The 16,616-nt window shown below is 44.8% G+C and overlaps 1 protein-coding gene across 1 annotated transcript in view; it reads left to right on the top strand.

The window, feature by feature from the left end:
• The window catches only part of LOC119398540 (juvenile hormone acid O-methyltransferase), a 44,624-nt gene that overhangs the window by 6,134 nt on the left and 21,874 nt on the right, over nucleotides 1-16,616 (top strand). Inside the window, exons 2-3 of the mRNA XM_037665382.2 lie at nucleotides 5,273-5,429; nucleotides 10,380-10,450. Of these exons, the coding sequence (XP_037521310.2) occupies nucleotides 5,273-5,429; nucleotides 10,380-10,450 (228 nt within the window). The remainder of the gene's footprint in view (nucleotides 1-5,272; nucleotides 5,430-10,379; nucleotides 10,451-16,616) is intronic.

Here is a 16,616-nt window from a genome sequence, read left to right as displayed (position 1 = left end):
AAGCTTCCACAACCTCGCGATTGATTTGGTTATTACTTTTACACTTCATCCTTGTTTGTGTTACATTAGTTCGCAATGGCACATTTTGCAGTGTGCGGAGTCCTCGACAGCGGTGTGGTGCTCCACGACAGACGTTAAAATACAGCGCCCCGTCTGCCCGAACTACTTTTTACCCTATATAATTGTGGAATGGCATAAACTGCATCTGCAAAGCATGGCACGAACTTCTTCTTGTACTTTATGGTGCAGGTAGCCTTAGACGCTGGTATAGGTCGATTGACAAGATTTTGTATCTTACTTTACGAGTCATCTGCGGAAAAAACCACTTGCACGCCATATCACTCAGCTGCCTTTTTTAATCCGTGCCGAATCTGATGAATGTAAGGGAGTACTGCGAACTTTTTTTTTCTGTTTGATTCTGTAGCTGATGTAGTACCCCTGTCTTTACCTTCTTCACAAGCCCTTCACATACTGAGACCAGCGTCATTTGCAAATAGCGGGCCTTCTTTAGACGGTAAAGCTGTTGCGAAAAGTTCATAATGAGAAGGTGGTGGCAAGACTTTCCGACAGCAGATCCTAAACACGTCGTAGCAATGCCTTTTTAGGAGATTGCTCCTTATGCTCGGGGCTTGTCCATCGCCGTAGTAGCCGCTAGTTTTCCTTGCTCAGCACAGGTAAAGTATAATCATCTGAGCGCACGCTCACGCGAAAGAGAAGTCTCCTTCCTCTTGTTCTTCGAGTGCCTTGCAGGGTGTCGGAACGAAATGTTTTTCGTTTCGGTTTTAGTTTCGTTCCACCGCAAAAAGTTCCGTTCCGTTTCTGTTCCGGAACGAAAAAAAAGATGTTCCGTAACGGTTCGTAACGTTTTTTTTTTGTATGCAAAAATTTTAAGTTTAATGTAATCATAAAGAACATTGGATTTGTGATGTAGTTACTTGCCCTCCTCTTATAAGAGGAGGGCAAGTCCCACTTGTCCCACTTTCCTATAGGAAAGTGAGACAAAGTAAAACACGTTCTTCAGACAAGCAGAAGTAACTGTACCACTAGCACAAACCAATATTAATTTCAAAGTCATAGTACTTATTTTCTCAAAAGACAAATACGATTTTTTTTAGTGGGCTCAATGCTTTGTGTCAAGGGAGTGAGCACGATCTCAGAAGCAGCACGTCATTGAGTGTGCTCTCTGATGTGCGAGACCGCTGCTCTGATAAAAAGATCGCCAGGCCTGCACGGACCACACAGCACAGTCACAACGAATGCTGTAAGAGCGGACTTTGTAGAGCCCGTTGGAGAGTCTCTTGGGGCAATAATACAAGTGCACATGGAATGTATCTACTACGCCATAAATCATCCCATTTTTTCTGAAGTAGAGAAGTTCCCACTATGCCATTTTTCGTCATTCTTCGGAGTCTCGTAGTACACGCAACACATCTGTAAGGCATTATATGCACTTTGTGCTGTGACTGATGATGTTAAAGAATTATGGCTGAGCACTTTGCAGTGGATGGGAAGCAGTGTTGCGGAATGGGCGCCTCCAATCCATTTCAATTCCACTGCGGGGAATTAGAACTTGCCGCAATTCTATTCCTTTCAATTCCTCGGAATGAAAAAACTTAGCCCATTTGCACTCTGAGAATTGCCGGGCAGTTCAATTCCATTCCTGTAATTGCTCAACGTAGGAAAGGCATCTTGATAGTTTCATCGAGTCAAGAATGAACGCCCCATAAAGGTGATATCGTCAGATGCACTAATAACTGCAAAAATACGCAAAACACGTTACCAGTTCTCCCGCTACCTATAGTATTTGCATGGTCAGCATGTTTGAACGAATGGTGTTATTTTAATATTGTTTATGCTTAAATGTGAGAATGCTGAAATGACGATATAGCGTATTTTTATGCTGACAAAAGTAGAATTCAAGAAGACTAAGCAGTTTTGTCACGCGTCTGGAGCGGTGGTGAATATGGAGAAAACTAGGATTTGGTCAATGGGGAATAAGACCCTCTACATCTGCTGGTATTAGTTGGAGCAGTGCACCGCTCGGGCACCTTGTGCATTTGTATCAAATACGGAACACTGGGCCGCACTACTAGTCAGCACTCATGCTTGTCAAGCGCGCTTCGCAAGCATGGATGGGGTGAGGCGAACTTTCTGTGTTCGCCAGTGCGCAGGTATGTAATGTCTTCCTTGTCGCAAAGGGTATTTACGCGTGTCAGGTACTAAACTGCTCGTGAGATAAAGATCAGTCTGTGCATAGAGTATTCGCCACTTTCGTGTGGGGGTATCAATGGGAACCAACGCGCAGAGGTAACTTGTTTCTCCCTTCGGTATCTGCTGGGATAACGCATTTGTTTGTACACTAACTTACGCCTTGGTTTCTAGTAGGCGCGTTGCTTATAAATGTACCGTGCTTGTTATCAGCCAAGCCATTTTAAAAATACTGCTTTATTGTTAATTTCGAGACTCTGACTTACTAATGTTTGAAGTTTGAAAAGCAGCACGTAGACGAAAACGCGCTCTATATTCGGAAAAAGACGTAATTCCATTCTCATTTCATTCCGTGAAAAACGCGCTTAATTCCATTCTCATTCCATTCCTGCAAGCGTTGTCCCCATTCCATTCCGGGGTCACGAAAATGTGGAATGATTCCGGAGTCATTTCCATTCTGGTGGGGCAACTACGCAACACTGGTGGCAAGCATTAAACAACACACTATTTGCGCTATTAGCATTGTGTGATGACTGGTCGTTGTTTTACTCTTCTGTCAAGCTATATTACATATATTAACACGATTCCTTGCCCGACATGACGCCTGTATAGAGTATTTTTGCGAAGGAGTTACAAGCATCAGCGTGGCACTGTGGTGGAAGACCCGACTGCCACGCAGAGGGCGCGGGTAGAAATACCACCCGATCCTAGAAATTTCTTTCTCTTTTAATTTTTTTATATCCCGCGATATATTATATCCCGCGATATTTTTCTTATATCACGGACACCTGCGGCGGCGGACAACTATGGCGCCAAAATCAGCTGTTGTGATCTCATAACAGCTTGCGCTGTAAGAAACTTCAGCGCCGACAATGCCCTCTCTACGCTGGCCTACGTGACAGGCGTGCAAAAGTCCACTTGCGTTAATATAAACATCTCTGGTTGCCACTATTGTCGTTTTTCGCACAATTTCAACATGTCTTTACCTTAGAATTCCTGCCTGAGGTATGCGCTAATACTGTACCCTTAGATGTGCTCACATTGCATGAGCTCAGTTGCTCCGGATTGCGGTGTTTTCTCGTGAACCGAAAAACGATTGAAAAATTTCGGTTTCACTCCGGAACGAAATAATAGAAAAGGTTTCGGTTACGCTTTCGTTCCGGTCGAAAATATCGTTTTTTTCGTTTTTCGTTTTCGGTTTTCGTTCCGTTCCGACACCCTGGTGCCTTGATAATATTAATGCAGGCAAAACCACATATAGCATAGCCAACTGTAGCGTGCGGGGATCGCTCCACACCAGCGTGTGCTCTAGTTTGATAGGAGACCGCTAGAGGGCCGCAAGTGCGCGCTTCCTCGCTCTTTCGACAGGAGTCAGTCAGTGCGCTTCGATACTAATAACATGAACGAAGAAGACAAGGCGGCGGAGCGGAGGGCTCGCAAGGCGGCAGCAATGCGGGCTCGCCGCCAAGACCCTGCGGTGTGAGCTCGCGAGGCCAAAGACATACGTCAGCGTCGTGCGCACCCCGAGATACAAACCCGCGAAGCCGAAGCAGCGCGGAAGCGGCGGCAAGAGAACCTCGAAGAGGTACGGGCGCGGGATGCAGAGGCCAAGTGACGAAAGCGGTCGCTACCTGAAGTTGGTGGCGCCGACGCGCGCTTCAAGCGCGATTTCCTCGACCACACGTTCGGCCACGGCTGCAAGGTCTGCGACCGCTTGTGGTTCGACAAGAACCTCACAACAATCGCTGCGATAACAACGTGTCACGTCTTTATATGACAGTAGAGGAATTCTACGGAGCATTCACTGTTTACCGGATTATCTCCGAGCAAGCTCTTCTAACATAATTCACTAGCTTCGAGTGCGCCGACGCGTAGTTTAAAATTGGCTTGCTTGACCTCTAAAAGAGGAAGCGAGAAACAGCTAGAGAGAGATAGAGATTGAAAGATAGATAGAAAGAACTAGACAGAGAGAAAAAGAAAGACATAGAAATAAACGGGAACAAAACAACGAAAAAAAAAAGACAGAGAGGAAGAAAGAGAGAAAAATAAAGAGGAACAGGGGAGGCCGCCCAGCTCTGCACTTCATCCAGGTTTGGCATCATTACTGCCAAGGTGCCTTAATTTTTTCTTGAACTTTCGTCCGCCTTTAGGGCTTCCACAGAACTGATCCTGCATTGCATGCCGTTGTTTTAAAAGTATGCACAAAATCAAGAAAATATATAGGAGAACTACGCTGAATGTAGCCCTAGAAAAAATGTTTAGAACGAGTTTATTGTCAATCTCATATTTAAATGCGAACTTAAAAGGCTAAGACGGGACAGGGCCCAGAATTGCAATGTTGACACAAAGAGGAAGGTAGTGCAATGACTCTTTCGTGATTGCTCTCCTAGCAATAGTCTAGATCATTATTTTGCTGCGCTATACTGGAACAGCAGGACAAAACGAGAAGACAGGACAGGTATGTGCGCGAACTTACAACTGTTTATTGCTAACAACTGACGCCATATATACACGCATGAAAGGTTGAGAAGCAGATAAAAAAAACCTATAAAAACAAGTGAATCATCAATCGACACGTGTCTTCATGAATCCTAGATTTGCGCAATTCACCTTCATTTCTTTGTACCAGATTTTTTTATCTGCCTCTCGCCCTTTCATGTGTGTGTATATATGACTTGCGTTGTTAGCAAAAGTCACACCATCTCCGGCTAAAGGGGACCATGAAGGGATGCGAAGCAGCGTTTCGGCATGTCGAGCCCACGTTTCATAGGGGGAGTGGAGAGGGCGAGGGGAAGTGGGGAGGAAGGAGAGGCGAGTGGAGAGGAGGTATGTGGAGACGGTATGCGCATGCGCATTAAGAGTGGTCACGCCGCACACCACCACCGGTTTGAACTCCGGCATAGGATGCTTCACATCTCTTAAAAGGTTGCGAATTTGCGCACATATGTGCCTTGTCTTCTCGTTTTGTACCGGTGTTTCAGTTAACGCAGCAAAAGAACGACGCCATACCAGCTAGCCCCGTTGAACCAATATCAATAATTTCGAGCCACTTTCTTGTGTGCAGCTCTTCGAAAGCTTTGTGCCCAAAAGTCAGGACATTGAAGATGACAGCACACGGTTGTCTTATTTACGGGAAATAATCACATCATCTCACATGGAGCTTCGCAAGTGCGAAATCCTGCTTTACAAGCCACTTGTGTGGGACGCTACAGCGGCTATTGGTGAGTACAAGGTTTATCAGTGCAGCTCTAATGAATGTAGAAAATAAAAAGCCAAGCCTTTTGTGGCAAAATACCATGCGCTGCTTTCTGTAAGCTGCAGACACTTTCCGTGCAAGTAGTGTTATCTTCAGATAGTCATGTTATCAGGCCTTATCAACACATTTGTTGTTCACTGGCGCCATATATTCCAATTCTAGGTCTTGTGAGACAAATTTAAAAAGCCCACGGCGTCATCCTTTCTGCGTACACCTTTTGGTTATGTCTTTAAAAAAACATTCCTCTATGTACAGAAATTCCATGCGAGTGCACATTGCCTGTGGAGACACCCGCATCTGTATGTGAGCTCACTATGAGAAAGGAGACGTTATATAGCTGAAAAGTCTTGAATTGAACGTAGTGCTTCAATTAGTGTTGAAGGGTAGCCAACCTAAGGAGGAGCATTGCTGCTAGTCGCCCCTTTCCTGCCATTTGAAATCAGCAAATCCCCAATATCGCCGACGTTCCGAAATCGACTCTCCAGTGCAGGCAGTCTTGAGATATCAGGCCTCAACTACCTTTCAGACATGGTCATGCATTCAAATCAGCCACGTTTGGAAGCTAATAGAGACACTGATCTGTTTCCCTCCTCTGCCCTCTTTCTTGTGTTTATTTCACGCGTGCGGCATCCTGATGAAGGTGCCCCCCTCCCCCAACCTTGTAGGTCCGTTGCGGACAAATGAGACAGCTGAAGCAGGGGCGTAGCCAAGGAGGGGTTGGGGGGGTTCAACCCCCCCCCCCCCCGAAATTTTTCAATTTTGCTTGCATATATAGGCACGCACACATACATACACACGCACGAGCATACACAAACTATAGTTGAACCCCCCCCCCCCCGAAAAAAATTTCTGGCTACGCCCCTGAGCTGAGGGGCTAAACCTCTATGCTGCCTCGCTACGAATCATTCCCTCCACAGAAGAGGAAACGCTCTTTCTGGTGCAGTACATGCTCACAGCAACCTACATGGTGCCCACAATTCAGCCCTGGCCTTCAAACCTGAGCAGCTGTGGAGCATCTCATCGCTGCGGCGATCAAACTTGCAAAGCATAGTAAGGCGCCTATAATCACTGCAAACGAACAGGCCGACACTAGAAAGTGAAGCTGGCGACGTTCAACAGAAGTGCTTTCACGAGCGAAGTTATACTAGCTGAGTTACTTGAGAAGTTTACAGGTTTTACCTTGGCTATCTTTGACCTGAATAAAGTTAGGAGAAATGCAAAAGCATATACTGTACGGAGAAATGCCTCACCCTCTGCTACAAAGGGCTTTCTGCAAAGAAAGAGAATAACGCAGGGTTTATTATTTACAAAGACTATGCAGACGTCATTTATGATTTCTATAGAATCTATGAACGGCTAGTAAGCATTGTGATAAATATAAGTGGCCTATATAAACTTAAAGTAGTCCGACGTACAGCCATGCAGGCAAAGTCCAGAAATTTTGCCAGTATGCAGAATTCGCAATGCGAAAGGTGCGCATCAAGTGCATCATTATCATGATTTTATTGTTGTAGTAATCTTCAATGAATCAATGACGTAATTGCGAAGTCGGCTCAGCACAAAACCTGTCTATAGCTTTCGTAGATTAAGAAAGGCAGTCGACTCCCTAAATTTACCAGCAGCCTTGTAAACATTACGTGAGCAATTTTTCAAGCAGCGAGTGAAAAAAGGAGTCAGGCAAGGAGATACAATCTCTCCAATGTTGTTCGCTCCATAGCCAGAGAAAACGTCCAGATGGCTCTACTAGGAAGAAATGGCAATAAAGTGTGACGGAGTAAATCTATGCAGCCTGTAGCGTGCAGATAACGCTGTGCTCTTCAAGAATGATCTGGACGAGTTGCATAAAATGAATGAAGGTCCAAACCATGAAAGTCTTAAACTAGAACTAAGATGAATATGCTAAGCACCATGTTATGAACAACAGCCTTGAAGTTGTAGCATCTTTCACAATTAGCAAGCATACTTTAGGATCTGTGGAACAGTGATATATTAAGTCAGCGACGCTCCTGATAAAGATTAAGTTCAATGGACAATGAAGGTGGTGTAGAGTGTATACGGCACACAATATCAATGGCAATTCATCGCTCTCTCTTAAACAAAACGTGTACAATAATTAAGATACCCGAGCAAACGTATCAGGCTGAAGCTTGTACATTATGAAAGATACTCGATAAATTCTTAACGACCACGTAGCGTGGAATGAAAAAGAAATATATAGGCGTAATGTCAAGCGATCGGAAAGCAGAAGATTCGATTAGAGTACAAACAGAGTAGCGGAGATCCTAGTTGCCGTTTGGCGGAATGAGATAGCCCTGGGCTGACGACGTAAAGCACAGGACAGACAACCGCTGCTCAAGTGCGGTAACAGAGTGGATACATAGAGACGAAAAACGCAGCCAGGGACGGCAGCGCATTTAATAGGGCGTCTGAATTAAGAAGTTCAGAGGAGTCAAGTGGAATGAACTCGCACAATATAGCGTAAATTGTCGATAACTCGAGGGTGCCCGCGTCCTGCTGTCACACTGAATAGGCTTCGGGTGATTTTGATGATGGTGAGCAATAGTGTCCGCGCTCGCTTAATTGGCCCTCTAAATTTGGCGGTACAAATTATTACCTGATTTTTCTAACCGGCATTAGCGTGTCAGTGCAATTCCGGATCCGTGTCTACGCACGTGCATGAGCGCGATTTGTTTCGTATTACATCACCGGCACTGCGCCGCATTTATCTTCCCACTGCACGAACGCGACCAATTTTACAGCGAGAATGCAGGCAGGCCAGTGCGTTGTAGACATGTAGACACAAATTGTGCTAGAAGCGACCGAGATTCGAAGCCAGCGCGCTGTACTTACACAAAAAGTGACACAAAAACACAGTAGTCCGCAAGTACAAATCATGACACACTGTCCTCATGGAAAGTTTATAGCGAGACCATAAATATAGGTGTACTCTGTCGCCTGCTTCCACTATACATTGGTTATCAGATACTTATTTTCCCAGCGGCTGTGGACTAACATTACCAGATTTGCAAGTCGCTTTTGTGTAGCGCTTCTTTCGCGTAGCGTATAAGCATGCGAACTGTCCACGGTGGCTGCAGTTGATTTTGTGGCAGAAATTTGCATCAAGGAGCGGCAAGTGCCACTGCATAAGACTGTACGTGGCGCCGAGGAAGATGCCGCGAAAAGCAACACTCAAAAGCTCCTCCAGGGGAACCAGGGAAAATGTTCTCGAGTGATAGCAGCAACTGCAGCCGAAAGCATGCCCTGGATTTATCCTGCGCGTCGCCGTCCCCGCGTGGCAAGCACCTGCATGCTGTCCATACGTCTGTTCATATTGCCGGCAAGGTATATGTAAACTGGTAGCGTAACTTCCGTAGAAGCCCACGTGTTAAGCCGGTGGCTAGTTGTTGCAACAGTCGCCATCTATGTGAGGTGGGGACAAACAGAATTTAAAAAAAAAGAAAAAGATGACGTCACAACCGGAAGCTGAAATGACGTCACGTTTTAACGCGATGGGCGCGAAATTATGAAATCTTTTGACAGGGCGCCGCTTCTTACTTTTTTTTTTATAGCTGCACGTTCTTTTTCTTATCACTATGACGGCTCCATAATAGCAGCCTGCAAGATAACGGGAAGACGAAAAAGACAGATTTGATAAATAAGGTGTATTTTATTGGCGAAATATTGCAGTTGAACAGGATATTACCCCAAAATATATAACACAGAAATCAGAAGTAGCATAACAATTCAACGTGCACACAAACCTTGCACACGTGTTGCTCTTGCATCCGTAGACAGCGCAGCGTTTCTTCGCGTAGCGTGGCGGACTCATCGTCCCGAAGGGCGACAGCACGCCGGCCGTGCGCTGGCAAAACACAGTCACTGAAACGGTTCCCGATGGCTGTGATGGGCTATATTACCTTCTGCCAAGTGCCCCGACTAGAAAACAACGCTTATGCGAGGAAATCACCTAAGGACGACAGGCACAAACCTACTGCGCAAAAACGAGCGACGCCATTTGCATCTGAAAATGCGCAAAACCGTTGGCCCATGTTACCAGACTGCCTGCATGTGCCCGCTGTTTCTGAAAATAAACGAAAAAAATTGGCCACTCAACCACATACCCAAGACTAAAGTTTGATTAAAGTAATCTATTAATTTAATTCGTGACAAATAAAATTAAAACTAATGAAAATAAACGTTTAATTAATTTTTTGTTTTCATTATTTGTCCCCCCCTCACCTAGTAGCGCTTCAATCGTTACGCGGGTGTTGATGTTTGTCGCAATAGGTTTCCGACCACTTTTCGTTCCGACTTTCGCGACCTATTTAGATTGACCTTGTTGCCGGCGCGGAATTCAGGTGATAGGAGTTGAGGTCTTGAGGCGCTCGCGCCCACCGCCTCACGGCTCTCGCTGAGCAAAGGAAATGGGTGCGCGGGACAGGGAGAAAAACCATCACTGCGCATGTTCCTTGCTATGACGGCGCACATGCGCGAAGGAACAGGCGGAAATTGACCTTAGTTTGCCTTCAAGGTCACACGAGCCTCAGACACGGTAATTTTCTGGGTTTGTACTGGGATAAGTAGAGCTATCGCTCTAAAGCCCATGGTTTAACAAGAATCACTTGTGTACCCGTAGAAGAAGAACCTGTGACGCACGCGCACATGAGCCCGCGTATTGCGCTTTAAAATCTTGTTTGCTCCGTGGAATAAAATCATTTGGAAGTTGGTGCCTATCATGTTTCTTTGTGTTACGTGTCATCGTAGAATATGCGCTGAAAAGTTTCCTCAGTAACGTACAAGACACTTCACTGGATCCTCACTCTGACGCGCGTGTCCGACCTTCCCTCCATATAGTCGTGCTTGTATGAACGAACACATTAGTTGCTGCATATGGTACATTGCCTGAATTTTTCAGATTTTCAGATGTCCCTCAATCCCGACCTGAGGCTGCTTTCACCGGAAGAGAAGAGACGCCTGAAGAGGGATGTAACTAGGCTTTTGACAAAGCATGACACCGACGAAACTTCCTGCAAATACGACTCCATATACGTCATCCATGCAAAAAAGTACCTCGCCTAATACGATTATTCCGCACTATGCCTAACGCGTAAACAACCTTGTACGCAATGTTTCTCGCGTATTTTAACACGACAAATGTCTTTGGCATGATTGAGAGACAAGTTTGAGTATAGCCGCGCTGCTTAAAAATTATTTCTAAAAAAGCTGTAATCCAGAAACCAGAGGTGTAGGGAATCTGCTTGTACTCGTATGTAACGATAGAGTAGGTCATCATGCTATAGTGCGGGCCTTTTTTAAAGACAATAGTCTTTTTTGGGGAACATAAACGCAGAAATTTTGGACTGTCTGTCTGTCTGTCTGTCTGTCTGTTTATCTGTCTGTCACCCGATTCAGCCACCCGGCCAAAGTTTAACCACTTGCTTACCGCCCACCCAGCTTGAACTGGTACGGCTGTTCATACTTGTGAACGTTGTCGATCAAAAAGTAAATATTACGCATATCTGAGGCGCAACATCACTAGGTAAGTATTAGGTGGTGTGTTCCTTTAATAGAAAATACATAGATACGTAATTCTGAAGACCCTAGTTTCCTAAGCTGCGCTGAAAATGCGACGCGCCGACGAAAGCCCTCTGCCATGGAGGAAGGCAAGAACTTTCCTCCTCCGTGCCCTCTGCACAAGCTAGAAGTGTGCGCCGCCGCCGCCGCCTGTTTTTGCTCGCGCCGCTGCCGAAATCCCTGAAGGATGACGCCGCCGCCGCCGCCGCCGCCGCGCTATTACTGCGGCGCGCCGCCGTTTGTCTTTTCTTTTAATATGAACGGGGAATCTGAGCGTAAAATACAACACATTCCTGAAGGAGCTATTCTCGATGTAACCATGTAATGGACTTCATCTGAGCTACAAGAAAATTCATCGACGCAAACAACCGAGAAGGCGAAAGGAAAGAGATTTGAGCCGCCGTTGATTGGCGGGAGCTCGGCGAGCAGCGCGCCCTCTGTTTCCAGTTCTTTTCTCATTTTGACGTCACGAAGCTTTCACAACTGCCAACACAAATGAGAGGTACAGAATGATCTCCAACCTTGCGCTTACACCTTGGAGAAAAAAATTAGGAGGGAGTGCGCCTAGCGTGTACAAGCCAACCTCCTATGAAGCCGCTACCTCCTCGGGTTCGTGTCAAAATTTCCATCATGCTCCTGTTTAGTTTCCTTTTTGTGGTGGGCACATGGAAAATAAAACTGACGAGTGTCCACAAGCTAACCTCCTCCGATGCCGCTCCCCGCTCGTGCTCCATGCTCCGGTCATAATTCCCAGCATGCCAGTGAACACTTCTGGTTCAATGTAGTTGGGGAGTTATTCTCGATGTGTCCCCCTAGTGGACTGTCCGTTTCGGCTGCCACTGATTGACTGGAGTTCGGCGAACAGTGCGCCCCCTGTTTCCAGTTTTTTCGTGACGTCATTTGGACGTCATGAAGTTTTCACAACTCTTGACACAAATCAGAGGGACGGAATGGTCCGCCCTAATGGAACAGTGGTTATGGTGCTCGGCTGCTGACCTGAAGGTCGCGGGTTCTATTCCGGCCACGCCGGTCGCATTTCGATGCAAGCGAAATGCTAGAGGCCCGGATACTGTGCGATGTCAGTGGACGTTAAGGAACGCCAGATGATCAAAATTTCCGGAGCTCTCCTCTACGGCATCTCTAGTAAGATTATCGTAATTTTGGAACTAAAACCAGTTATTATTATTATTATTATTATTATTATTATTATTATTATTATTATTATTATTATTATTATTATTATTGAGGGACGTAATACGCTTCAACACAACGAACGGAGCCCCCAGAGATCCGCTTTTGGGTGCACATCGCGGAGGCCGTGCGTACACTCTTAACTTTGTAACTCTTACTATCCGTGCACAAAATCATGTTTATCCGATACTTTGTAACGGATAACTTAGCAAGATACATTGTAACTGATACATATATAAGGTACATTGTAACGGTTACAGATATCAGTTACATTGTAACCCTTATAATTGTTGATATTATATAGGTTACGCTGTAGCCTTGTATTTTTTATAATGTAATGTAACTTATAGAATGTAACTTATAAAAAGGTGTTTTTAAGGGTTACGTCAGCTATTGATATCCTTTAGTTTTGATTGCACTCTATTTACACCGGGTGTTTCAAGAAATCTGCCGAAAATTCTCAAAAACACCGAAAATGCGATATTTGCTGGTTGCCTTGAGAAATGCTTGCGCTGTAGCGGCAGGCATCTTAAGATTGTTAAAGACCCCACTTAGGAGTGTAATTAAAAATAAACTAATGAACTCATTAACTGGTGAAGTTAGGTGGTTGTATCAAAGGAGTGAAATGAAGTTTTACATGCGAAGAACCCATGCCAGCTTTGATATATAGAAAAAGCAGCCTGTAGTAATTATTGTGTCGTAGTGGAATTCAACCAAATTCAATGGATGCCAACTTTGAAAGCCGTGGAATTTGGTTGAATGTCACTACGACAAAAAATTACCAGAGGCAGATTTTTCTATACTTCAAAGCTGGGATGGCTTCTTTGCGTAAAGAACTTCAATTCACCCCTTTGACAGAACCACCTAACTTCACTAATTAAAAAGTTAATTAATTTAACTCTAATTGCAGTCCCAAATGGTCTTTAACAATCTTAAGATGCCTGCCGCTACAGCTCAAGCAATTCTCAAGGCAGCCAGCAAATATCGCATTTTCGCGATTTTTGAGAATTTTCAGCACATTTCTTGAAACACCCGGTATAGCCAACCTTAGGTTCACTGTAATGAGGTTTACAATGGTACTGTCACGTCTGGCAATTGTTCTCACAGAAGATTGTGATGCCAAAATTGGGAGTCTGATAAAATCACTTCGCCTATATTTCGATGCATTTGAACAAGTCATTGAAGAGTGGATAACGTTTTCTCGCACTGCTGATTTACCCGTATATGGCTTCACTTTCAGTCCCATTACTCAATCTTCTACACAGATTCTCTCATGAGAACCGACAAGTCGACAAATCACACTGCTGACCAAATTTGTGGGCAAGATTTCTAGACTTGAGACATCGTCTAAATGTTGAAAACTGGCTGTGAAACAGAGTGCAATCAAAACAAATAAAAATGTCCATATAAGTAGCTAAAGTATCCTGAAAAATCAACACACTCTTTTGAATACTGTCTGGGCTTCCCCACTCACATAAATCAGCTGCAGTTTTTTCACACACATATACTGCCGCTCGCTCGGGTATTCCTTCGACATTGGCGTAGCTGGTAGACGGAGGAGGGTTGGTGGTTCTAACCCTCAAAAGTTTTCAATTTTGCATGTACGCGTGCATTTGCAAACATGCACGATTACACGCAGTGACGAGAAACGGTTGTGGCAGCTATATTTTGTATTTATTTTAGGCTGGCTGATATTAGAACAGGTGAGTTCAATCACACTGCAAAGCTCTCCGGGCAATGTCTCAGATATCAATGGCATTTCAAATGAACTTGAAGGCAATTCCATTAGTGAAGTTGCTAACTCTGTCTGAACTTTTAAAACAAGGTATTCCTTTACACATTTCTTGAATTTTCTCAAAAAAGCACTGTCAGGTACGAAATTCTTTATTTAAACATCTCTTCTTTGCAAGATGTAATATCTCAAACAGGGTGACACGTCGAGTAGTGTCAGAGCCCTACAGCTATGAAAGACACAAAATATGAGACACAAAAGATGTCACAAATACAGCTACATAAAGTAACGCAGCTGCATTACTACATAAACACAGATATCAGAGAAAAGTGCTGCAGCTTAAATTACATTTTTCTGCTTTAGAAAGGCCAAAAAACATTTCAGGCGTCCACAAACCACACTTTTTGGTGGCCTATCTCTTGGCAATGCAATTGTCTGCACAAGAGCAAGCATCTGGGAATACGCAAATGGATACTGTAAGTTATTTATATAATACACCAAAAGACAAAAAAAAAAAATAAGTGCCCGCGGTAATCCAGATGTGGAGACAGAGATGACTTCGGCTTGGCTGCCAGCAAAAACGCAGACTTATTCAGGAGTGCAGCAAATGTGAGGCGCTGATATTTGAAGTTCATCACCAGGCCATTCCGCCTACAAAAAGAAATTAAAGACTACATAAACTACTAACTAAAGTTCGTTGGTGGTGCGGAGTATGGTATGCATGCGCTTGCCCACAGAATAAAATGAAGATACGTGCCAATAGGGCAAAATGAGAACAGCGAGCTATTAATGCTGGCACTAGCAAACCATATATTCAGTGCTACAACATACCACAAGTGGGAGTGTTGTGGTGTAAGATACAAAAATTTTAAACAGGTTTTTCAGAGGCACAAGGAATCCTTTTTGCGTATCTACGAGGGGGCTCAAGCCGCAAACTATTAGTGTTGAAGAGGGTGTCCACATACCTCATTTATCAGACTGTGCCCAACTTTGCCTTGTATGTGCTTCATAACATCCACCAGTGTGCAGACACGTTCTTTCTTTTCAGAGAAAACGTCTACCCCTTCATTGAGTTCGCTCTCGAGTCTTGCTATGTTGGCATTGAACCGAAGTTCCACCTCGATGCACAACTGCAACAAAGCAATTTAGGACACTGAGAACCATCACTCCCATGAAAACAGCCTTAAATTAATGTTAGGCGTCATAAAAATCAGCTGTACAGATGTGAACACTAATGTTCATTAAGTTTATCAGCTGATTCGCTAAGAACTATTCGACATTGGTCGCCATTAAAGCTGACATTTGTTATAGTGGCTCATTTTTAATGAACACCTTTTGCAGATTTGATTCAAAAATTCGTCGAATTTCCAGATCGCGGTGCCGGCGATGCCGCAACTGCAGAGCACACCTGGTGCGCCGGAAGGTGCTGCGGCACGCCGGAACTTACCTCGACGTGATCTGAATGATGGTGCGCCACGCGAGGACCTCGCCGCGTGAAAAACAGTGTGTCATCTGAGGAGAGCAAGCCGACTGATGGTCCATCGCGCGTGGTGTGCAGTGCTTGTCGCATTCTTTGTGATATTAAAGTGGTCATGATAACGCTGCCAGCGTTCCCCTCAACGCTACAGCTCACGTCATGCTAAGCAGTGTTGTTGCGGGTCGAGGATCGCAAATGACAGAGACAGCGATGAGCGTCAAAGCTAAAATTACAAAGAAAGACAAAGTCAAAATTAAAAAGAAGGCGACAAGCATCGCACTTCACGCGCGAAGGACCGTTGCTTGGCTCGTTCCCCTCAAATGACACGCCGTCTTTCCCGCGGCAAAGTCCTCACGCGGCGCGCCATCATGAAAGTACGTAAAGGGAAGATTCGGTGTGACGCAGTACACGGACCGCCCTTCCGACGCACTCTGTTCACTCAGTTTCGATATCGCCGGCACAGCGGTCGGAAAATTCGACGATGGATCTTTTGAACTACACCAAATATTTTCGATTTTTTTGCTAAATCTCACAGATTTTTTTTTTGTAAAGCCCGCCTGTAAAGTGAAACTAAATGCGCAGAGAGCGCCACTGGCATCCGTCAGTCACGCCCAGTGAAGGGGCGGATTCAAATTATCCCATCAAAACATGGCCCACAGCTAAAAAAATAAAACATAAGGTTCTTGTAATTTGCCAATCAATGGGTGCTGTTCAGCGCTTGCTTAAAATTTACAACAATCAGGTTGCTAGCGATGCCCGGAGCGTCACATCACAGGTTCTTTTTCGTTAATTGCTCGGGGAACTGAAACCAGCCTCTAGAAAGAATACTCGACACGAAAGGCGTTACGCTTGCCTAGTACAGCGGATACCGTAAAACTAAAACACAGAAAACAGCTATTCTACTTATATATGTAAGTACTTATTTTAAACAATGCTGGCTTTACGTATTCACGATTACTAAAGGTACCGGCCTGTCCGGAGTTCTCCAGCACATTAGAGAAAGCATTTCCAGCCGTAGGTGCTCCCATAGACGCTGTCAAAAACTCAAATTATCAGTAGCGAAGCTCCTTAGGCCGGCACCCCGCCGTCGCCGTTGAAGACAGTCAAACAAACAGACAAACATACAAAACAAACAGTGTTGAAGACAAACGTCATAGACAAACAGTGCACCGTAGCTT

Source organism: Rhipicephalus sanguineus, chromosome 7 (assembly GCF_013339695.2).
Source record: "Rhipicephalus sanguineus isolate Rsan-2018 chromosome 7, BIME_Rsan_1.4, whole genome shotgun sequence".
In the NCBI taxonomy this organism is placed as follows: Eukaryota; Metazoa; Arthropoda; class Arachnida; order Ixodida; family Ixodidae; genus Rhipicephalus; species Rhipicephalus sanguineus.
The sequence above is the reverse complement of the archived record's forward strand: the minus strand, read 5'-3'. Positions and strand labels throughout refer to the sequence as shown.